At 36.8% G+C, this 23,416-nt stretch overlaps 1 protein-coding gene and 1 long non-coding RNA gene across 7 annotated transcripts; one reads left to right on the forward strand and one right to left on the reverse strand.

Moving 5' to 3' along the window:
* Positions 1-1,490: 1,490 nt before the first annotated feature.
* LOC103139158 (uncharacterized) lies at positions 1,491-14,120 on the forward strand. 6 transcript variants are annotated; one of them, XR_001662300.1, is made up of 3 exons: positions 1,491-1,629; positions 2,663-10,981; positions 12,729-14,120. It is a non-coding gene; the product is annotated as an uncharacterized LOC103139158 (long non-coding RNA). The 6 variants fall into 6 exon arrangements; XR_476378.2 differs by lacking the exon at positions 12,729-14,120 and having other exon boundaries at positions 2,663-10,586; positions 10,833-11,144; XR_001662302.1 differs by lacking the exon at positions 12,729-14,120 and having other exon boundaries at positions 2,663-10,586; positions 10,836-11,144.
* A 1,191-nt stretch (positions 14,121-15,311) lies between these two features.
* Positions 15,312-22,819, reverse strand: LOC103139159 (membrane cofactor protein-like). Its single transcript, XM_007553640.2, has 9 exons — positions 22,717-22,819; positions 22,078-22,174; positions 21,803-21,991; positions 20,939-21,038; positions 20,792-20,865; positions 20,533-20,712; positions 18,433-18,612; positions 17,852-17,893; positions 15,312-16,555 (listed from the first exon to the last, which is right to left on the reverse strand). Exons 2-9 carry the CDS (start codon positions 22,133-22,135, stop codon positions 16,515-16,517), a joined length of 864 nt encoding a protein of 287 aa, XP_007553702.1. The 5' UTR covers positions 22,136-22,174; positions 22,717-22,819; the 3' UTR covers positions 15,312-16,514.
* Between the last annotated feature and the right edge of the window lie 597 nt (positions 22,820-23,416).

The raw sequence follows: 23,416 nt of genomic DNA on the forward strand, positions 1-23,416 counted from the left end.
AAAAGATATTTATTGTAATAATTTATTTAAAAACTTAAATTCCCGAAAAAACAAATATGATATTGTTTTATGTTTGGAACAATAAACAAGAAATTAATTAGTTTATTAGTGCAAATAGTCCAATATTTTGATGATGAGTGATTTGTAAATCATTGTAGATTTTTAAATATAGAATTATCTTTGTACATTCACTTTAATTAAGGAGAAACATCCAGTTTGCCCTCATTAAAAAAGATTAAAGGACCAAAAGATTGTGTCTGTTGTCAACAGTAACAATGGGATTTGGGTCCATCTTTCTTTGAAGATCCTTTCTGTATTTAGCCAAGTTCAATAAACTGATTAAAAACGGACTTGGCTGCATCACAATATATTTTGTAGTAAAAGTCACTGGATAGATGTGATCCTAAAATCATAAAATCAAAGAGAATGCAAAAAGCATGGTTATTAAGAGATAAATACTTTGCTTTGTATCAAATATTTACTATTGTATTTTTGATTTTTCAGCAATAATTTTGCCTGAATTAAAACAAAAAGTCTCGATATGCTGATGGATCAAATTAGTTTCCTTCAGTCCAGGGACGACCAGAGTAGATCACACTCTGGACACTTCTGTCCAAGTAGATATGGTTTGTTCAAATCAGTTCCCATGTCAAAGTTCCCATGCCAAACCCACCTGGTAATTCTGACCAATCTATACGGGTCCAGGTAAATTCACAGTGAAGTTTTGCGAACCCCAATGATAAAATAGCTTTCAATAGTTATTACAGAGCAGCTGATCTTAATGTTTGATCCTCAGATTGTTTTGGTGGCAAAATAAATATTAGTAGCCAGTAGCTGAGAAAACATGCCTGTGTCTAAGCAGGGAAATCAAACAGATTCCTAATTAGAAATTACTATAAACTCTGATAAACGTAATAGTACAAATTAACAAATGCTTCGATTGTGGTTTTGGCTTTGATTCACTTTCAGGCATCCTGCAAAACAACTTTAAGAAATATTTTTAAGATTTATTTTTGCTTGTGCCCCAGCAGCTAATTTTCTAATGACAAACCTCATCATGTGTGACTGTGATTAATAAGTTCTCCAACCAAAAGTATACACTAGTCACTGCAATTGCTTTTTCTTTAATCAACATATTAGCTCAGACAGAGCTAACAACCTAACGCCTTTAGTCTTTCTCTGAAAAAAGAAGAAAAGAAAACGAATTTCCTAACTGACAAGTGTCATGCCAAATACGTTATCCCGGACAGAATTTCCTTCCCAAGCATTGGGAGCGCGCACTGGAGAGGAGCAGGGAATCCAAATGAAGCGCGTTGATTTCAACCACCTGGACGAGAATAGACGTGATTCCTCTGGATGCATGGGCTCGGGCTCGCTTCCGCTCTGCGCCTGTTTGTAAACATGCGTCACGACCATGTGATCGCGTCGACGCATTCTGCAGCGTCATCCAATGGTTGGACGGGGGTGTGTGCGCGAGGGCGTGGCCTGCGGGTGTTGCTGTGAAAATGTCGATGGGCTGGGGTTTTCGTAAGGGCAGTGGGGGACCACTCTGTTCTGAATAACAAGCCGAGAGGTTGGTGTGGGGTTACAGCACAAGCGGTGACAGAGCAGCAAGATGACGAGAACGCAGTGAGTAACACATTTCACCTTCTGTTTATTGGCCTTGCTGTGCCACTGAATCATCTATCTATATGGATATATAGGTTAGAGTGCGTCTATGGTGGGCGGTGCTGTTGTAATGATGTTTGGTAACGTGCTCTACTTTGTTTTTTGTTGTTGTTGTTGTTGTTGTTGTTTTCCACAGCATGTTTATATAATATACTCGTCAATCCTCGCCTTCATTTTCCACAAAACTGTTTCAAACGTCTTTATTTATCAGTGGAAACCTATAATCAATTAGGCATGACCGTGACTAATCATGTGCGCAGTTTCAATTTTTTTTTTTTTCAGCATTTTTCAGCATTTGCAGTCGTACGCTTTCTTAAAACGTAAAAACTGAAAAGATCAGATTTGCGTGCGGACCTGCGTCCTGTAGGCAGTCAGAGGAGTTGGGTGGGATGGAGAGGTGCGCTGGATGCATCCTGCTGCGGGAGGATGTTGCGCACTTCAATTTACCTCGAGAGTGAGAGCACGGTGCATCCATGTGGATCTGCGTAATCTCTGCAAACAAAAATATTTGGGTTTATTTATTGCTCCTGCGGAATTTGACCCTTAATTCAATGCGAAGCTGCGCTTAACTACAATGGCAAGTTGAAAAGTTACCGAGGAAGAAATAAATATGCTGGACTTCCCAGATGTTTACTTATTTAGGGAATAAAGCAGTAAGCATTTTCTATGAGATTCCACGATTATGTCTCCTCTTCCCCCCTCGTTATTATCGAGAGGGGAAGACATATATATATATATATATATATATATATATATAAAGCTGATTCTGAGTCAGAATCAGCTTTATTTATAAAGTTTACGCGCTTCTACTTATAAGAGTAAAACAGAAGAAGTTGAGAGTTTAAAGTTGTTCGTGTATCTTGATGCTGCGCCAGCACCTTGACTCAGCTCCCTCCATCCAGAGGTTTCATACGCACTTCTTTTTCCCTCCCGATGTAAACAAACCACCACTCAGCAATACTGTTCTTTAACACAGGATGGCGTATTTCTGCAGGTTTGTACAGGATGCGAGAAAGTTACACAAAAACTGACTTAATGAAATGAGTCAGTTTTCATCCTGGGAGGATACAGTGCTACAAAGTAAACCGAGACCAAGCACCGGAAAAGGGGTGAGTGAATGTTTTAGTCTTAACTTAATTTCAGGTCAGAACAATCTGTTCTGTTTTGAGGTAAAACAATAATATGACCCTGTATTTTATTATTTTTTTATTTATTTATTTTTTTGGTGGGGTGGGGAGGGGGGACTTCAGAAGCAATAACAACTGCGTTTTGTTTTTCTCTCTACAAAAAAAGTTTCTACATTGAAGGAAAGATGAGAACACACTGGAGAAATAGCAGCAGTGCAGCAAAGCTGAATGAGTTTCAGTTTTCATGTGCAGGGTGTGGCCGTGGACAAATAAACAACAGTAGTTGTAAAACTACTTCTATATATAAATGTATTCATTTATATTTAGATATTAATTCATAAAAAAGTTTATTATGGATATTTAATTACCATATGTTAGTATGTTTTTTTTTTACTATTTATTAAAGATTATGGCTTTTCTAAACGTACCTATTTAGAAATGCAAAAAAGACTGTGCAGCAGTAATTTTTTAAATTATATGTACAAGCTAGTTTTTCTATTTCGATAATAAATATTTTAATTCAGCAATGTAAACACTTTTTATTTTAATAACACTAAAATAGTAACTGCATTTTATCCACAACATTAAAAAATACATATGGTTTATTTCTGGAATTGTGCTTATTGTTCCTTTAATAGTCAAATACAATGTCAATAGAGCTGACTGGGCATCTTTCCAATGCAGGGATTAAGTGGAACAGGAACAGCTGATAGATGACATGGCTAAAATTAACGCACTGTCCGCTGGATGAGAAGCAAAAATAGCAGACAGGAAGAGTCGACACGTGGATGCATCAGTAAGTCTGTTGCCGTGTGTGTCAGCGTAAACAAAAGGCACTTTTTTTTATTCCTGGTTCGAATCAACAAAGCCAATTTTCCTGAAATGAAAATATTTTAACATAAAACCTACTTTTCAGGTACTTGTACAATCAAAGGCTTTCAAACTTTTTACATGTTCTGCCACTTTGTAACCTCAAACTTCAGTGAATTTCGAGATTTTATTTGATGGACCGATACAAAGTAGTCCACATAAAATGATATGAATTTCCTCCGAAACGTTCCACATAAAAACACATCAGGCCTGTATTTGCATTCAGCCCCATTTACTCTGTTAGCCCAAAAATAAAAAGGCTGTGCAACCAAATACCTTCAGAAATCACCTAATTACTAAAAAGATAATTGCAGGAGAAATGTTGACTCGGTGGGTTAATTACAAATGCCTGCCACACTTTTTAGAACTTACTAGAAAAAAAAGGGAAAACCATGGATATTTTTGGATCCACTTCAGTTATGTGCCACTTTGATGCAGACTATCTCACCAAAGCTCAATAAAACACATTACAGTTGGTGTTTCAGTTGTTTCATTCTAGTTGTTTCGCGTAGAACTGCACTTTTGGACTGCTGAAATCTTTATCCTGGAAGGGGCCGGTAAACCTCCGTCCACAGATCAATACTCTCAGTCCACACAGGGCAAACATGCTTTGATCACTCAGACCCATTTATGTTTCATTTATAGCTCCAGGTGAAAGGTGATTCTTTTAAAGATGCTCTCCTTTCTTTGTTTTGCTTTCTGGACCTGGCTGTCAGGAGATAAAACAAGAAGACATTTTATTATGTTAAAAATGGTTCCAAAGCAGAGTTGTCTTCACTTCGTCTCCCAGCAGATCCAAACTAAGGGTAAAACATAATCAGTAGTTTAGGAAATCAACCATTTTTATTTATTTTTTACTAATGACTAGCATAATTCTGATACAGTGAGTTTATTTACCCATTGTTTTTTTTTTGTTTGTTTTTTTTAGGACAAAGCTTGTGTTTCAGCTTGCCAAATAAAGAGGGCTTTATGCTTCAGAAATACTGACAGACCCAAAAGGCACAGCTTTGTTGCTGGGAGCACACAAGTCCATAAAAGAGACTGAATCAAGCTTGTTGCTCCTATGTAAATGCCAGGCTGATTGCAAACAAGTAGTTAAAACATTTTCCCCCGTGAACATAAAAAAATGTTAATACTAAAGTTATTGCCTGTGTCTAAGTTTAACTCTGTCTAACTTGTATCTTTTTTTCCCTACTGCTACAGCACCCCTGACCCACTTACGTTGGGAGCAAAAAAGCAAATCGTCCAATCAAGGTAAGGCAGCAATCACATCAGCCGCAGCTTGAATGCTTAAAATAACCACTGCCAAAACAGACTATTTATAAGATGAGAACACAATCCTGTTTAAAGACAACACAACTTCCCACTTTCCATATGAATCTGTTAATTTTTCCTTTATCTATTCATCACAGTTCCTTGCAAAACTAGATATTACCCTTTAGCTTTTCATAACTGGTCACATCACAGCCAGAAGAGGTATTTTATTGGTATTTTATGTAACCAACACAAAGTGGTACATATATGTCCATTGGAATAATTATTTATATTCAATCCCCTTAACTCTGATACTATTAAATAAAACCCAGTACAACCAATTCAGAAGCCATATAATTAGTAAATATGTGAAATTTAGCATCGGTATGAAAATGGGCAGAAATCCAAAGTTCAGGTGGGTTTATGGAAAAGTTTATGAAAAGATGGATGGATTTACATATGTGGTAATTTTGAAATAAAGCCTATAGAGGCTGAAAAAGACTTCATCTTTCAGCAACTAGATAGAAAGTAAAGGTGAGCATTTATCATTTATCGAGACAGACGTCTTATCATAATAAGAATTTTTATTTATTGTTGTCGTGATAAATTCCAATTAATGGTGTTTAAAATTCCAAAAACTCTCCAGGTTGTTATTTTGACTATTTTATCCACTGTTTGTTCAATGGGAGTATCAATACATAACAATGAAATTTGAATAATTTATTATTGGTGATAAAAGTATATGACTTATGTCCTAAGGAAGCATATTATAAATTAGTATGTTTTTCAAAAGCAGTATTTGAGTTTGTTGGGCTACAATTGCTGTGTCAGCGATACGGTTACCTAAAGTAGAAGTAATAAATAGTTCATATCGTCACTTTTATCGTTATCACAAAAGTACCACAGAATATTGGGAATATTGTAAGAAACGTTTAACTTTTTTTTTTTGTCTGAAATTAGCTGAAACTAAAGGGGAATTGAGTTTTTTCTTTTTATTACAGTACTGGATGAAACTGTGCTGTGTTTTCTCTAGGGATAATCTATGGTAGGTTGCACTGAAGAGGAAGCCCATGTGGTTGGTCGAATCATGGAAGTGTCAGACATGCATGCCTCATGTGATGTACTTTCCTATAGAAGTAAAATCAACAAAGACTTTGTCTGAGCATAATGCTGAAAGCGACGTACCTGTGACAGTAACATGTAAGCCAGGTACAGATTGAGTCGGATCCACATCAGGCGGTATTAAAAACAATATCTGAGCGCTTACGCAACTGATAAACACGCTGGTGATGGTGTGCCTTTAAAACCAGTGGGTTGTCAGGTGATCAAGGCGGCTCAGACACAGGAGCCTGAGTGCGTCTGTAGCCGGGAGCAGAGCGCCAGAGAGGAGAGGAGCCGAGAGGGAGAGACCTGTTTAGAAAGGGACATGGGGGGAGATGAGGACTCAGCCACATCACAGAGTGGGGGGGCCAGAGACTCGTGGTGGTAGGGTCCCTTTAACTGCAGTCTGCTTGTGCCCACTTGCCTTGTGTGACAGCTAGCAAGTGTGTTTCTGGCTCAGCTTGATCAAGAAGCTGCGTTTGTGTAAGCCACAACAGTGGCATAAAAAAAAAAGAAGCACAGAGAATTAAGTGCTGCGTCACACTCAGGAAGAGAAATAGTGTGATCATGCGCGTGTGTGCACAGCTGCGTGTGTGTTTGTGTGAGCGCGCACGTACGTACGCATTTGAGTAGACTCTGTTGTGTTTGTCTGGCAGTGGGTATATGTGTGTGTGCGCGTGAGTGCGTGTGTGTGTGTGTGTGTGTGTGTGTGTGTGAGTTAGACGTAGCAATCTAATAGCAGTTCTGCTGTTGCAACAAGATGGAAATAAAAGGAGTGTGTGTGCTTTTCAGTGGTGAGCAGAAAGGAAGCGAAGGGGAGATACAGAGAGCGAGGGAGAGCAACTCCGAGTCAGTGCAAGAGAGTGATTTCGGATTAGTTGCTACGTCACTTTTTCATGTCGAGAGAAACAGAAGCTGAGATAACAGACGCCCAGAGTCATCACCCGGAGGAGGCACTCTGCTTTTCGGACAGCCTCAGCTTCTGCCCTCTTCTTCTTCTTCCTTGGTAGTTTTGATGTGCTCTGCATTAAGAGTGTGTGTGCGCGTGTATGTGTGTGTGTTGCGTAGATTTTGTGAGCTGGTGCCTGAGTTTCAACATGGATGCTGAGGATTTGACACAGTTACTTACTAGAGCTTGTTTTGATTGGTTGGTTAGGTGGCGCTGGTTGCGACAAACAGGTTAACAGCACGAATATTCAGTCCGGGATGTTTTTCAAAGAATTCATCGAGGTACAGCGCTGTTTTCCCCCGCTCTCTCCTCGAGGAATATGGGTGATTATTTTTTTGCAAATAGGTTAAAATAATCAATGACGGTGCGGTCTGACCCTCCTACTATGCAGTCAGGTAACACATACAGCAATTCAAGTGAAGTTACATAATAAATCTGGCTGTTAATGTCGCGTCATGTGCGTCTGTGTTAAAATAGAACCAGCGCTGGACTCTTCTGGTTAACTCTGCTGAAGTTGATGGAAAGAATCAGCATCCGGACTTGGAAGCAGAGGCTGCTGTATGTTGCTGTCACATACCACTCTGTATCTGGTGTTACTTTCAACATGTGAGTTGTTTTCACCCACCAGAGCCATTGGGATCTGGCAAAACCCTTCCCGAGACACATTTGTTTCTGCGTAGTTAGGAGAGACAGAGATGGTGACGCAGTCGCTTCTGGGCTGGACTTCGCTGCAACCGGCTAGTACCTCTCCCTTCCCCTCTCAGTATGTTTATCTGTGTGCCTATCTGTCTGTCTATCCGTCTCCTGGAGAAAGGAGGGGGTAAGGAGGTCTAAATGTCATGGCTCTGGATCAGAAACATATAGAGAAGAGGAAGAGAGAGCGAGGGAGGGAAGGAAAGAGAAAAACATAGGTGGAGAGGAAGCACAGAGGGGTGCTGAGATGGGCCAAAACAGAGAAAAGTTGTAAACCTTGTTCTTTTTTGTTACTTAGCTTTGGCTTCTCTCCAGTGTACATGCACTGGACTGGACTTCCTAAAGCTGCTGCATCACAAGCCTTCATGCCAAGGCTCCAATCTCATTGGATGGGAGGAGCTTCCCAGGCTTCACAAGCAGCACAGCAGCATTTCATTGGCTTAAAACAACAGGCAGATGACATTCAACCTCTGATTGGCTGGGACGCATTGTTTTCTCACAGTAAGGTTAAGCACTCACTGGAACACTTTTCTGTGAATACATGACTTGGTTATTTCACTGTGGTTCATTGTTGACATATATTGATATTGGATGCAGAAAACTAAAGAAATGTCAATGATAAATGCAATGAAAGTTTGTCCTATATACTTAAATCACATTATTCAAGACGTGAAGGTGCTCTTCCTTCCATATGTAAGAGGAGGAGGAATAACAACACAATTTCGTATCAAGTGAGTCACTCTTCCAGGAACCTTCCCATGAATTCTCAGTGACGTATGAGTTCCTTTCTAGGAAACTAAAGAGCCCGTTGAATTCAGACTTCACTGGACTGTCAGTAAAGGAAATCTGCTGGTTATAGCACAGCGTTTCCTGTTCATGCTAGAAATTTCAGAAAAAGCTCAAAGATGAGAGAGGGCTTTTTTTTTTTTATGTTTTTCCTGGCTTGATCCCCAGTATGCAGAATGTGCAGCGTTTCTGAGACGTTCAAAGAGCATCTGCTGCTTATGTTCTGCATTGCAGTTGCTGCCTGTGCTAATGGCAAAGCGTACTTTATACCATTACGCACCTTTGATTTAAATTTTTAGTGAATGAATCTTAACTGTGGTGCTTACAATGTGAAGCCCCGAGGATTTAGTTTTATCTGCAAAAACATAACCTGACATTTCCAGATTTTCACAAGTGCTAAAAGACTATTAGAGAAAGAAGAGCTTGATTGTATTTTCATAGAAAAAAATCCTCTTTCAGTATCTGAGAAACTGCTTTACAGTGAAGACAGAGACTAAATACCTATAGAGTTATTGCAATGCGTTATGTGGCAACTCTTGGAGGTTGTTGATGTTAAATGGATGCCATATTTAGATTGCTGAGCAAAATTTCTAAGCTGACAAACAGAATTTCATGACTCAGTTCTGATCACCGTTTTCTGTAAAGTTTTGACTTGTCACTCCAGATTCCAATTTCTCTTGAAGAAACTGGTACAGTTCTTCTTTAATATAAGAAGATATAAGAATGTGCTTAAAATCACTTGTTTAATCATTTCATTTATAGACCTTCCTGCTGTGAAAAGTCATTAATTATTTATATCCGGAGTAAAGTTACTGCTCACCACTCCATGAAAGAGCAATTACTGCAAAAAATATTATGATTTTCAAACAAAACTGGATCATCATATGATTGGCATTTTTAACCAGCTTTAGGATCTTATATTAAGGATGAGTGTGGTTTCATGGAAACAGTTTTCTTTGGTGTATTCTTTCAGAAGGATAAAGTTCTTTGCTACCAGGCTGAGAACGGTCTACTAGTACCAGACAAGTTCTTGGTTTGGTCTCCAGATGCCACAGATCTCTATCCAATGGAGCATCTGTACGATGGGCTGGAGCAGTAAGTCTCATTTGCTGAGGAAAGGATCACACTTTCTGAAGTCCAGGCCTGTTTTGGCTACAAAAAATGGGCCCGGTGCACTGTTAGGCCAGGGGTTATAATGATATGCCTGATTGATGTATAAAGAACTATGCAGAATTACTAAAGGTCTGTAAAGTGCCATTGTACACAATCAGTTTATATTAGACAAAACAAGTTTTATCAGTTAATTGCTGATTTATGTGCAGTGAATTTTAACACAGCAGTAAATCTCCAAGAGCAAACTTAAAAATATACTGCTTTGTTAAAGTTTCTCCTTAAATATGTACCTGTATTTATCCCCACTGATTTCCCTTGTGTGCTCTGCAGTCTCATTGCGAATGTGTCGTTTATCACTCTCCCAAGGCCTCCTGTCCCTTTAAATCTTTTATAAGCATTACACAACAGGTCGAGTAGCACACAAGCAACAAACAACCCGAAAAAGAAAACTGACAGGGCAGGGTGGAGCGAGCCAGGCAAAGGAATCAGACACCTATGGCCGGGGAGGCCCTCTGATCAGAGCTGTCACTGTGGCGACCACGCAAACAGACTCAAATACAACATCTTAATACTCCCTCACGGAAACAAACGGCTCGGCCTTGTCCACCTGAAGCCTGATAAATGGCTCGTAAATGCTGTGGGAAAGAAGCTGTTGTGAATTTTCTCGGCTGCGACAGGATTCGCTTGATTTATTTGTTTGTAAAAGCAGTTGGTTTCTCAATAGCTTGTTCACCTGTATATTAACAGTGAAAACTTCAGGGGTAAAGAACAAGGAAATTAGAGATGGTTGGCTAGTTTTCTACTTAGTTGAGGTACTTGGCAACAAGTCAGTGAACTGGCCACTACCTGTCCTGGCCCCACCCTCTCTGTGCATTGTAGCTTTGCTTCTGCGTCATGGCTCTCATTACCAGCAATTGACTGCTACTTCCCTTCTCCCTTCCTCTTGTAGCAGCTGGAGACGAACAAACTATCCTCTATTCTTCCAAAGCGACAGAGAGAACGGGATTAATCTCGTTTGTCTGCAGGTGAGCCTGTAAGCCAGAGGTATACAACACAGAGGAAGCATTTAGAGCGCATGTGCTGTTGTTGTTTGGTCCTTCACACATCCATGTAGCTTGGATTATATATCAGATGACTTGTGTGGGTGTGTTGGAGGGAAAAGAGTGACTGAGAAGTGCACGGGTGCTTTTTTTACAGTGTTTTTCCACTTAATCATTTGGTTTTGATGTCTTTATCTACTTCATCTGTTTCCCTTAATTCATATTTTTTAGCAGACTATGAACCAGACTCCATAAACCTGAATCTTAAACCACCCCGGAGCTCATGCTGGCGGTCAGTGGAGGTCCTTGCATGGTTGATACTAAGGTCAAACCCTTGAATGAATCTGTGTTTTGCTGATTAACGTGTAATCAACGAAAAGGTAACTACCATCTATCTTTGATTACATTATTAACAGTGGCTTTTGTTCTTGTCTTGACGCTAAAGGTGTATTTCTGAATGATGATATGATTAAAAAAGACATGTTCAATTTAGATTTTTCACAAATAGAATGAAGGGGTTTCTCTTTCAAACAGTTTTAAACATTTTCTGTTTACTGTACAAAAAGCCAGTTCAGGTTTTACTGATCTGCATTACTTAGCTTTTCAACTAGATGATCAAATGCTGTCCAAAGTACATAAAAACAGTCAAATAGCCCTTTAAATTTAAGAATGTGAATCTTAGAGTCCATAAAAGAAGGCTAAGTTTTTCCCATTTTCTTGTACAGTGTTTAGACCACGTCTTATTTGCATAACTATGTTGGCTGGATATGCAAATAAACAGCAGAAAGCATGTCCGCGGGGCACATGACGGAAAACTTTTTCCTTTTGAAGCTTCCGCACTGCCCCCTGACACAATAATGCCCTGGGCAATGAGCCATTTTGAAATCAAAAACAGCTGCTGACCCAAATCATGAGCTTCACCAGTCACCCAACCTTTAAGGTTGATACTATAACAGAGGAATGCAGTGCCCCCCTTGACAAATTACACCTGAATCATCACTGCTGGTGATCCCTGACAGACTCTGAAAGCCTAACTTTGGACCCTCATCTTGTTGTTTAATGTGCCTTTAATTTATTTGGTAAAACACAAAAGTGTTGAACTGCCCTGTTTTAGGTGCTAAAGTCTCCAAATGAAGCAGCTGTTAACTTTGACCTTACTTCTAATGCTCCCGACGGTGCAGTGTTATAAATATTACTGATGTCAGCTGAAACAGAGTACCTGTGTATAACTCTGTTGTGAGTAAATGCCATGCATCTCTGAGTCACAGTATTGTGGGTGTTTGGTTTATGCATAATTCACATCTGCAGACAAAGAGTGAAATAAATGACTTTTAGTTTTCATCCACAAAAATATGCATTTGTATACAACACCTACACCTCAACAAGATTACATTATGTATGACTAAGCAAGCTTGACTTACTGCAGATTTGAAAACATGTGGATTTGCTTCCAGGATTAATCCTTTATCTGTCCAACTCTACTTTTACTGTATCTATTAGATATGTTGTAGTAGTTACAATAAGTATAAGTAGATGAAGCAAGTTATTGGAAAATTATTCTTGAACTTCAACATGTTCATTCACATGACAGCTACAAGCTGTTTTCTTACTTCTTTTAAACTTATAAAACTATCACTGAGAAATATGGTGTGCATAGTTGATACAGAACTGTGGAGGAAAACTTGCTAGAGACACTTGTGCCTGGGAGGCGACAATAGACTAGAGTAGATCAAAAATATATGCCGTTGTTAGAGTGACCCAAATTCTGGACCTAAATCCAGATGAAAATATGTTGCAACACTTGAAAGTGGATATTTGAAGAAAATCTCCAAGCAGTCTAACTGAGCTTGAGACACTTTGGAAAGAATAGACAAAAATGTCTAGCCTTTAGATGTGCAAAATTGCTAGACAAATCTACATACATACCACATAAAACTTGCAGCTGAAGTTGCAGCAAAAGGTGATTCTACCATCATTGCATCAGATGGGCTGCATACAAAACCATGCGCCAATTTTATGGCATGGGTATTTTTCCAATTTGTCCAATCATGTCTGATAAAGAATGTAAAAAAAAAAGCTGTTTATTTAATTTCTGTTTAAATTAACACTTTTTATATTTTTTTTCAGATTCCACTGAATATTCCACTCTGATGATGGGTTTTACCAGAGGTGCCCCCTTTGGAAGCTGGTTTCAGATGGTGGCTTAGAGTATTGTCATCTGTCTAGCACCATTTGAAATCAGTGTTCTTTGGGTGGGAAGTGTTTCATTCCACTGGCAGAAGCCAGAAGCAACAACAAGCCCGTCACCATAGATATGACGGTGTAAAGAAACGCAAACAACTCTCTGAGGCTCACTCCTTAAAGAACGTCAAGTCTCGGAGATGCAAATCATGTCTACCAAGATGCTTTTCACTTTTCAAGTCCCTTTGTCCTCTCTCCAAGGTTGACCGATTTCTTTTGGTGTTCAGAGTCCATTTCTCTTTCTAGCACCATTTGAAATCGGTTACAATGAAGGACAGATCTCGTCATACCTTGAGGAGGAAACTCTGCTGCATTGTGGCCTTTCTTGGATTGGGTGGAGTGAAACTTGACAATAAGGCTATAAACTAAGAAAAGCTACATTGATGTGCATGTGGAGAGGGGTTATGTTAGATTTTAAGAAGTATGAAATAAACTGTCCTGTCTTTATATTTGAAGCTATTCCTCTTTTTATCCACGAGGTGGCAGTATAATATTGGGGCATTGAATGTCCATCAAGCTTAGCAAACCCCACACCAAGTCTAACTATAGATATAGATTGGATAAGGTGCGTTGTACCTTAATGTATCATTTGAAAGGCATGTTTTAATCTCTGGTATTTTCAGAATTTCACTAACTGCCAAATAAATGCTTATTTAGTAAAATTCTTATTGAAAAAGTGGTGATAGTACATATTTTAAGCAGGGCATGCATATTTGTACTCAGCATTAAGGCTGATGCAGGTTACTCATATAAAATGTTTTAAGAAAATCAATTAACAGCTAAGAATGTAAGTAAATATTTATATATTCACAAATAATTACCTGAGCGAAGAAACAACTTTTACTACCAAAGACGAAATTATATACAAACTACAACAGCAATGAAAATTTATGACTTGGGAGGTTTACTAGTCTAAAGGCATAATATATATTTAAGATTGTGGCACTCACTGTTTAAAATGATTTTCAAAAATAGCTAAAGTAGGTTAAAGTTCACAGAGGAAGGCAGGCCTCAGAACATTGCTCTGTTTATATTTGGAAAGCTACCTTTGTTCTAAGCTTGTTTACTTGTTCTTGAAACACTGTACTGTACAGATGAATGGTCAATGTAACCACACTCCTTTCAGCAGTAGAAATTAGTTGAGAAGAACTGTACAATGCTTCCTAATGTTAGCTGTAAATGGTAAAAGATGTAGCTAGTTTTTTTGTGTTTTAGTTTGTCTCTCACATGCAATTTACAATTTTGTAACATGACAAAAATATAAATTTGTACTCTATGTAAAATCGTTGGTGGTTTATTTTATTCTTGCAAAAAAAAAAGCCTAACATGACTTCTAGACCCAACTGAAGGTTTGTAACCAGCATCACTGAAACATAAAACCCTCCATCATTCTCAAATGAGTCTCTCATGTTGCCATCATCTATGTTGAGGTTTAGGACAGTTGCTGTTTTTAAAAAAAAATAATGGAAGAACTTCCAGGTACCACAGCCTCCGTGTTCCAGTTTCAGCTCTCCTTGAGCAGACCAAGCAAGTCTAAGTCTGCTGAGAGGAAAGGATCTGAGACGATAACCAAATGAAAACAATACATTTATGAGTAAGAAAATAGTAAATCACAAGAATATTTAATCAGCTGTGACACTCAGATATAGAGAGGATTTAATGGAGTTGTTGAACAATAACCCCCACAATCCGGTGGAACATAAAGTCTAGCCTTTGTGACATTTACAGGTAAGCCCTACTTTTTGTACCAATACAAACTATCCTAAATTTTGTTTTACAAGTACTTAAGTTTCTATCAAACCATTTTCTAAATATTTGTAGATTCATTTCCAACTATGTATTGCAGTTTTTAAATATTTTTTCTAGTGAAGAAAAAAGATGTCTAATCCGTGAATAAGATGCGCTTAAGACATTTAGAAACCATGGTGATAACGCTAATATACATAAGAAAAAGCATAGATCTAAGAACCTTGAGGTACTCCACAACTTATACTGTATAAAGCAGATTTTTACTTTTACAAACTCTTTTGTGTCCTTTAGGTAACTTCTAACCCACTCATGTGCCAGTTGTCTGATTCCATATTTATATAATTGCTTCTTCCCCTTTCTAAATACAACAAGGTGCTTTCTGTATTTACCCGGGTTCTTTGACAAAACATTTTTTGATGATCTGAAACACTGAAAAAATGTATCCTAACATATCAAAACTATCTTTCAGGGACAAAAACATGTCACAGCACTATAAACATTCCCATGTTAAAACAAAGCAAAGACTACCGAATATAAAACTATGTTTCATAGAATTGCATTGATATCCAATTAGATTATAATAGTATGATTTTAAATTAATCTATTTTACGAAGGAGTTTTAATTTTAAATTCTCCCCATAATGTATGAGTGTTCTCCTAACATCTTTGAATTAAATACACAATAAATGTAACAATAGACGTAACAACTGCACTCATGAATGAAGCATGTAAACGATTTATTGCTTTGATTACTTTCCAAACAGAGAAATTCATAACAAGTAAGGTGTGAGCAAGCTGCAGTCAATAGACACAATACCAAGCAATAAATACGACTGGGTTTTTTTTATTTAATACATTTAGCAATACGGGTTTTACTGGTCTGCTCAAAATACAGAAAAAAACATTTTTTTTTAAATATATTTCATAAATAAAAGGTACAACCAGTGCAATACTTAGAGTGGTTTTCAAACTTCCCTGTTTGATCCAGGTTAATTCCAGTGATTAAATCCTTGAAATAATACTCTGTATCTCCTTGATATAAAGTATTTTTAAATTTTATGTTACCTTCAGTTCTTGTAAAAATTGATGTCACATGACTTAAAATAAATTTGACTTTGCAGCTTAATGCCACGAGAGATTAACAAATGTCTTAAACATGCATGAAAGAATAAAAGCAACACTCCAGGTACATTTTTGATGAGGGAATAAGATTATAGAATGACTTTAAGTTAAAAAAGGTCCGTTTTAAATAATACTTTCCTATTATAAAAGTGCTGAAATAAATAAAACCTGAATTAATTTGACACAGAAACTGATATTCTATGCTATATGTAGTTTTATCCAGTAGTATAACACTAAGATTGGCTAAGAAATGGGTTAACATCAAAGACATTTAAGGACATAGATTACAAAAAAACAATACTTAACATCTTTTCATTCAGGCATATCAAGTATGATATTTGTTCAGGCACTATGGATTGTTCAACAATTCATTCTGGATCTTTAGGACTGACTGGTGATCAGCCATTAGAAACACAAAACTCGTTCATGACATGATTCGTTTCATATTAATGAGAATATTTCTTTAACAAATGAAACTTTCTGAGCAGCAATCTTACTTTGTAAAAGCTTCAGACTAAAATAATACATGAACTCAAATCTTAGAATAGCAGCTTGTATATAAAAAAAAGATTTTCAAACATCTTAATTGCACATACTTAGGACAACATGTGAATCTGAAAACAAAGGCCAAGGCTGATGCTGAATTGATTATATCTAGAATGAATCAAACAGAGACAGAACTGAATCTACTTCTGTCCCAGGATGCCGCTTTGAAGCAAGTTCCCAAGAAATGACAAAGTTTGCACAGCACATGGACGGGAGGTACAGTCAGAGGACAGACCTCCACTCGAGATGATGCGCTTACATCCAGTAATTTTGAACCAACATGACTGTGATGCTTACTGTGAAAAAAGAAAAACAAACAAGACTCTTTAAACAACTAGTAGGGCAATGTTTAAACCTGTAAAACAGCCATTTTCAACAAGAATAATGAGAAAGAGGGGGGGAAAAAAACAACTTTGAACAACAACTTTTATAAATGCATCTAGATCTATTTTTATTTTTAAGATTCATTTTAAAGGGGATCCGTTTTGCAAAACTCACATTTTGTATATTTTATACTTTCATTTGGGTCCCAACTGTTTCTAAAAGCAGCTCCCCAAAAAACCCAAAATGAACAAAGTTAATGATTCTTGGTGTCTGGAAAAATGAGTCGTTTCAAAAACCTCCAGATTGCTGAGTCACAATTGATGGGCAGCGGGCCGTTACCTAGCAACCCAAGCGGCGCACAAGCACATTAGGTGAGCTGTAAAATGGCTGCTGGAAAGGACAAGTGTTTTGTTGTTGACTTGCCACTCAGAAACAACTTGCTACATTCCTGTTGCAAGAATGTTGCAAGTGGAGGAGGCTCTTCTTCTGCTTTTCAAAGTACTACTGTGTAATTGCTCATCCGTTTGCAGCCATTTTTATGTGCGAGTGTAAATATTGAGTTGGGGGGACATGGATGGAAGCAACTTATTTGTATTCAGAGTGACAACATGCTTAAAGCAGCTCATTATCTCTGGAGCTGTAGATTGGCAGAACAGAGGAGGAGAATGATTCTGTGTAAAAAAAAAAAATGTAATGAACATGTTTTTTATAGCACATAACATAAGCATTTAAAGCCACAACTTCATTCTTATTCGTTAGATACTAAGAAATTGTTGGAGAGTTTAGAAGAAGCTCTTCTTCACAGCCAGTTAGTCTAGTTAGTCATCAATATCTGACATCTTTAACCAAACAGGAAACAAAAGACTTCATCCAAACACAAACATAGAAATGTTGTCTATAACTTATCTTAAGACATTCAAACTTATTGTGGAAAAAGCCTGACTGCACTCATGCATATGTGACAGGAAACCTCAATGCTGTGGTTTTCTTAAAGCGGAAAACCTGATAAGCAGAGTTGTGAAAGGCTACGGCAGCTTAAACAGAGGCGTGTCTTTCTCATTTCAGACATACTGAATTGTCTGAAATGGTTATGAAATATGTTTTAAAATTCAGAATTTCTGCTCTGCAGTCTTATTAAAAAAAGTTTTCTTTTTACATCTAAGGCTGATTAAAAGTAGATAGAGATTGTTAGTTTGAATACAGAATAGAAATGTAGGTATCTACTAAGCAAATGAATAATAATCATCGTAGATGAAATTGACACTCACCAAGTCCACCAAGTGATCCTCCTACAACAGCATTTCCATTGCCTGTAAAAAAATGACATATATTATAAATAAATAAAATTGAAATGATGGGATTGGATAATGGGATTATTTTCACAAAGTGGTTCTCTCATTACACGGAGCTATGAAAAAAATAAAACGTGTAAAAATATATACAATATTTAACAAGAACTAAAAAATGTACAAGTCAATATGCTGCTCCAACATTGTGTACACAAGATTTCTATAGATAGTGATAAAAATAATAACAATAATACATTTTATTTGGAGGCGACTTTCAAAGCTCTCATGATCACCAAACAAAACAATAACAGAAAAACTGTAAAACCGTAAAAGTTTATTGCTTATAAGTCTGTATATGTATGAAAGATGGCCATTCTATAGTTTCTATGTTTTCAGATAAGTGCAATTATAGGAAAAATAGATGTTAATTATGGACAAAGTGAGACTTAAAGTTGTAATATTACATGTACTCCATAATCATTTTACTTAAAAGTTATGAAGAGATCACTGATTATTCAGAGTTACCTAATCAATGGAGATAATTGTTATTGATGACTTACTGATGCATTCTGGAATTCTAGGATACCACTGGCTACTTATGTTGCAGGTCAGGGTACCTTGTCCGTTCATTTTGTACCCATGTTTGCAGTTGTATATCACAGTAGCCTTGTGCCTATGTGGAGGCCGAGAACCGTCAATATATACTGCATTTGGAATCACAGGATCTTTACACTCAACCCCTGAAATGAAAAATTTTAAATGTTACACTAACATACACAACTGTGCAATAGTTTTGTCAGGAATGAAAAAAAATGTCCCAAAGAATTCTTTAATTAATTTTTAAAGATTTTACTAAATACTAAAAAATTAAAAATTAAAAATAAATCCAAATCAGTATATGGTGTTACTACCAGCATCAATGTATAGGTGCATTTACGCACCAATTATAAAAGACATGTGCTAATGATTATCCATTTTTACATGTACAGAGCTGTCACAAATTTATTGTTTTCTTTAAGATTATATTCTGATTTAACTTTTTTCACCCTGAAATGCTCCATGACAACAACTCCAAACATACTGCCAATGCCATTAACGACTACCTTCAGGTCAAAGAAAACAGTATGGCATTAATGTGTCTGGATTTCAACATCACTGAATCAGTCTGGGATAACATGAAGAGAGAAAATGATTTTAAGAGGACAATCTGTGGGTTGGCTCAACAAGATTTTTACAATATATTAGCCAAGTTCTTTCCGAATCTGTGCGTAAGTGTCCCTTTAAAAGCAAAGGGTGGCCATACCAAATGTCAGTTTTATTTAGAATTTTCTTTTGTTCGTTGTATTTTAACACTTTGGTTTTTGAAAGCATCAATTATTTCGGTCAATTTTGCATATTTGCCAGAAAACATTTGTACAGTACTGAGAGATACAACTGAATATGCTTTAAGAAACACGTAACTTTTATTATCTCACATTAAATTAAACTTTCCTTGGTCTAGGTCAGTCAGGTTAAATGACAACGTTTAAGTTAAATGGATGTCCTTTAAGGGAACACCTCAAACACACTGCTTCCTGGTGAGACATCTTTGGGGAAAAATAAAAAAGAAATTATGCAAAACTGAATACAAAGAAGCATAGCCCTCCACACATCTGGCTCTTAACTGGGTCCAACTTCCAGATGCCCGAAGTCGCCATTGGTTCAAAGAATTAAACGGAGCAAAAATACTTGGGAAATGCCCGGCCATTATACCATCAGGGAAGGAAATGGGTTCTGTGATCCGGAGATGAACATGCGCTAAAGGCCTTACAGAGAGAAAGAAGCCAGAACTCCAAAGGCAACATACAGAGCAAGATTCCAGTTTGGAATTGCACCCAGAGAACAACACTTTAATTTGGGAGAGATAACTCCCAAATTAAACTCCCTGTGTTTGACCAAGATGACAATGGTTACATTTGAAAAGTAAAAAAGGAAGTTTTCAATTCTAACATCACTAACCCAACTGTGGAGTATAGAGGTGACAGTATTATGTGTGTTTTGTTGCAGGAGGGCCTGGTGCACTTCACATAAGAAAACACATCATGAAATATTGATGCTACTTTTTAAGACATCAGCCAAAAAGTTAAATCTTGGTCACAAATGAGTCTTCCAATTTTTCACCTTGTGAACCAAAATAGTTAAGGAAATAGGGGAAAAATACTATCAAAATTTTGGACCATTTAGCCATCACAATGTGGACCAACAGAAAATTGGTCTTAAAAAATATGAAAGCAAGATGGATTACAAACCTGACCTGGTTAAACCAGTTTTTTTTTCAGGACAGATGGGCCCAAATTGAAGCAAACTATTGTGAGAAGCTTGTAGAAAAATACCCAAAATGTTTCACCAAAGTTAAAAGCAAAAATCTAAATATAGCATAAATGTATATGAATTTTAATAAAGTAAAAAGAAAAAAAATTCTAATATTTAGCAAAAATAAATAATGGTAAATAATAAATAATTTGGTAATCCTAACTCAGGACTGTTTCAGTCAGATTTAATATCATAGTGTGAGAATTTTTTTTTACTCGTCTTTATGTACAATGCATACAGAATTTCAAGTGCATAACTCTAATTTTTAATCATGATGAAGGTTTAGATGACAAGATTAAAATACTTACAGATGCATGATGGAGGAGAAGGTTTGAACGTATTATTTTCCTCACAGGTTATTTGTTTTGATCCATTGAGCGTGTAGTCTTTGTTGCAGGAATACTCGACAACTTCTCTGTATGTATAATCTTCCTTTTGTGGACTGAACATACCGTTTGCAATACCACTTGGCTGAAGACATTTAGCAACTAGAAAACAAATTTCCTATTAGACAAAAAAACACAACTTACATTTCTAATAAGATCAATAAGAACAAATGTCACCAACCTTCACATGTAGGCAACCTGTCCAACCATCCTTGGGTTCCACATGTGATTTCACTTTTGCCAACTAATTTGTAACTAATAAAATAAAAATAGAATAAGATGAACATTTCATTCAACTCTGAAAACGAGCTATTTTTCTTCTACTAACCCTGTGTTACAAGTGATCAACGCTTTATCCCCAAACTGTGTTCCTTGAGGGTAGGAAACTTGTCCATTAGGCACTTCACCAAGAGATCCACAGTTTGACCCTGGAATAGAAAGACACAAGCATAACATTTGTCTTTTATAAACTACAAGACAATATATGAATATCTTAAAATAGTCATTAATTATCTGATTATTAAAAGATGTTGCACTTTTGTAGTATATGTCTGTCGTCTGTTATGCATCCAGTTAAAATTAAAACTGAAATTGTCTAGAGACCAAACATTAAATAAAATAGCCCTTTTCAACAAATGTACATTTGGTCTGTAAATGAAAAAAAAAAATATAGAATTTAAATTGATAGTGTGATGTGGAATATTAAATATAAAGCTGTTGATTTATTAACAATCAATGTAAACCCTGACTGTACTAGACTGTTGTCTTAAAGAATATAAGGAAATAGGGGAAAACAGTCTAGAAAAGGTCTACACTCAATTTTCTTTTTCTTCATACTTTTCAAGAATGCAGATGAACTCACTACAAAATAATCCGGTGTAAACTTGACAATTTTAGATTAATTAGATTCTGAATTAAAGATGATCTTGTTCTTCTTCAAAACAAACAAACAAACAAAAAAACATACGAAACAGTCCTTTAACTAACCACCAAAACAAACATTTTGAATAAATTACCAATTTCAGCATCACTAACAAGGAGTGTATGCACATAATCCCTTGCTATCCTTACACTGGGGAGATTTTGAGTACTTGTGATGCTCCCTCACACAGTAGCACCCTGGGCAATGAGCCATATTGCAAAGAACGCAACTGAAAGTACATTAAGGATGTAGCTAAGTAAGCATATTCACTCTCGCAAATCAGCTGAAGAGGACTCCAAATCCCCGCATTACACCTGATGACTCCAGAATCTTGTACAGGTGTGTAGCCAACATCACAGACGAAGGCCACAGTGGACCCATCCTCAAATGTCTTTTTATTGATGTACTCGTCCTTCAGCTGCATGTTCTGCCGTCCAACTGGTTTGGAGCACTGCTGCCCTATAATAAAATAAATAAAACAATGGATGATTAAAACCTATGTAGAGGAACAAGGTTTCCTACCCTCAATGTGAATGAGAACACACCCTGAGCAGTGATGACAAGGCAAAGGCTGCTGAGTAGGAAGAGTGCAGAAACACTCATGATCAGGTTCCACAGTAATCCAATGACAAAGAAACCTTTCTGGAAAAGAAGAATGCAAATATAGAAGGTAAATTAATCGTTAACTTTGACGGTGAGACAGAATGAATCATCAGGAAAAGGTTTGTCTCTATAAAATATTAACTCAAAAGGAATGCAGTCTTTAAGTTCTCGTTGTTGTTCTTTCGGTCAACACCTAAAAAACAACTGCAGCTATTAATATATATCTATAGATGTATCTATATCTATACTTTTACTTTTATATATACTTTGTTTTGTCAGAAATGTCAGTAGCTCTTCTTTAAATTTCATCTCCATCAGGCTCCATACACAGCAGTTCATCATTCAGTGACAGTATTTAATCATTAAAATTCAGAAACAAACAGGACGGTCACTTTTTCCAACACGGTTGTTTCTTCCTTTCCCGAACCACAAGGCGTAACCCTCACTACAACCAGCTACATGTGTTCATCTCAAATATTAGACTATGTGCCGACGTTTACAACAAACAACAGCGTTTATATTTTCAACACGTTTAGTTCAACAAATAACGAAAAAGGTTCTGTTAGATGAGTAAACGGTACCTTAGCTTTCTTCCCTTGTTTTCCCAGCGTCTTCTTTTCGTTTGTGTGGAGATTGCATTACCAGCTAGCTTTGTGTGCATATCGCCACCTACCGGAGAAGACTCTGTAAGACAGGATGCGTCTGAGAGTTTTATGGCTCATTAAAAAATGAGCTGTAGAAAAAGAAAAAAATATATATCTACATTCAATTTCACAAAACGTCTACCACTGTCTTTTGCATTTGCTTTAAAGGTTAAAACAAATGCAATAGTGCAAGTCATTTCCTTGTAAGAAATCAGTAAGATTCAGCTTTAATTTCATATTTGTCAAACTAATATTTTATGTTTCTACACTTTCATACTGCAGAGAGAGTAACATAATATGCATAACAATTTAAATGTATCCACGCTGCATTTTATCTGTCATGTTTTGGTGTGATAAATAACGATGCAATATTTTACCTTGTATATCAAAATCTGAGATGTAAAATTACTGTTTCTTCTCCTCTGCTTCTTCCAGCATCATGATTTCCATCATTTTTAATGAATCCTGTGAAAAGAAACTGTTATTTCATTTATTAGACAGAGGAATCAATTCAAAGCAATTTGTTCATTTATCCCCTAAACTCAGAGAACTATGTGAGATGGAGAGACCCTTCCTTACTGCATATAGTATAACTGACAATGGAGTGTGGTTTTAAGGTACAGCCTTTAAGTCCACA

The sequence above is a fragment of the Poecilia formosa genome, unplaced genomic scaffold (assembly GCF_000485575.1).
Source record: "Poecilia formosa unplaced genomic scaffold, Poecilia_formosa-5.1.2 Scaffold57, whole genome shotgun sequence".
NCBI classification, from domain to species: domain Eukaryota; kingdom Metazoa; phylum Chordata; class Actinopteri; order Cyprinodontiformes; family Poeciliidae; genus Poecilia; species Poecilia formosa.

Bases quoted from the DNA above. Each gene is read 5' to 3' on its own strand.
- LOC103139159 (XM_007553640.2), bottom strand. From the start codon at position 22,135: ATGAGTGTTTCTGCACTCTTCCTACTCAGCAGCCTTTGCCTTGTCATC. The intron at 20,866-20,938 runs GTTAGTAGAAGA...TTATTTTATTAG, and splicing joins TTGATCACTTGTAACACAGG to TTACAAATTAGTTGGCAAAA. The intron at 17,894-18,432 runs GTAAGTCATCAA...ATTTTTTTACAG, and splicing joins TAGAATTCCAGAATGCATCA to GCAATGGAAATGCTGTTGTA.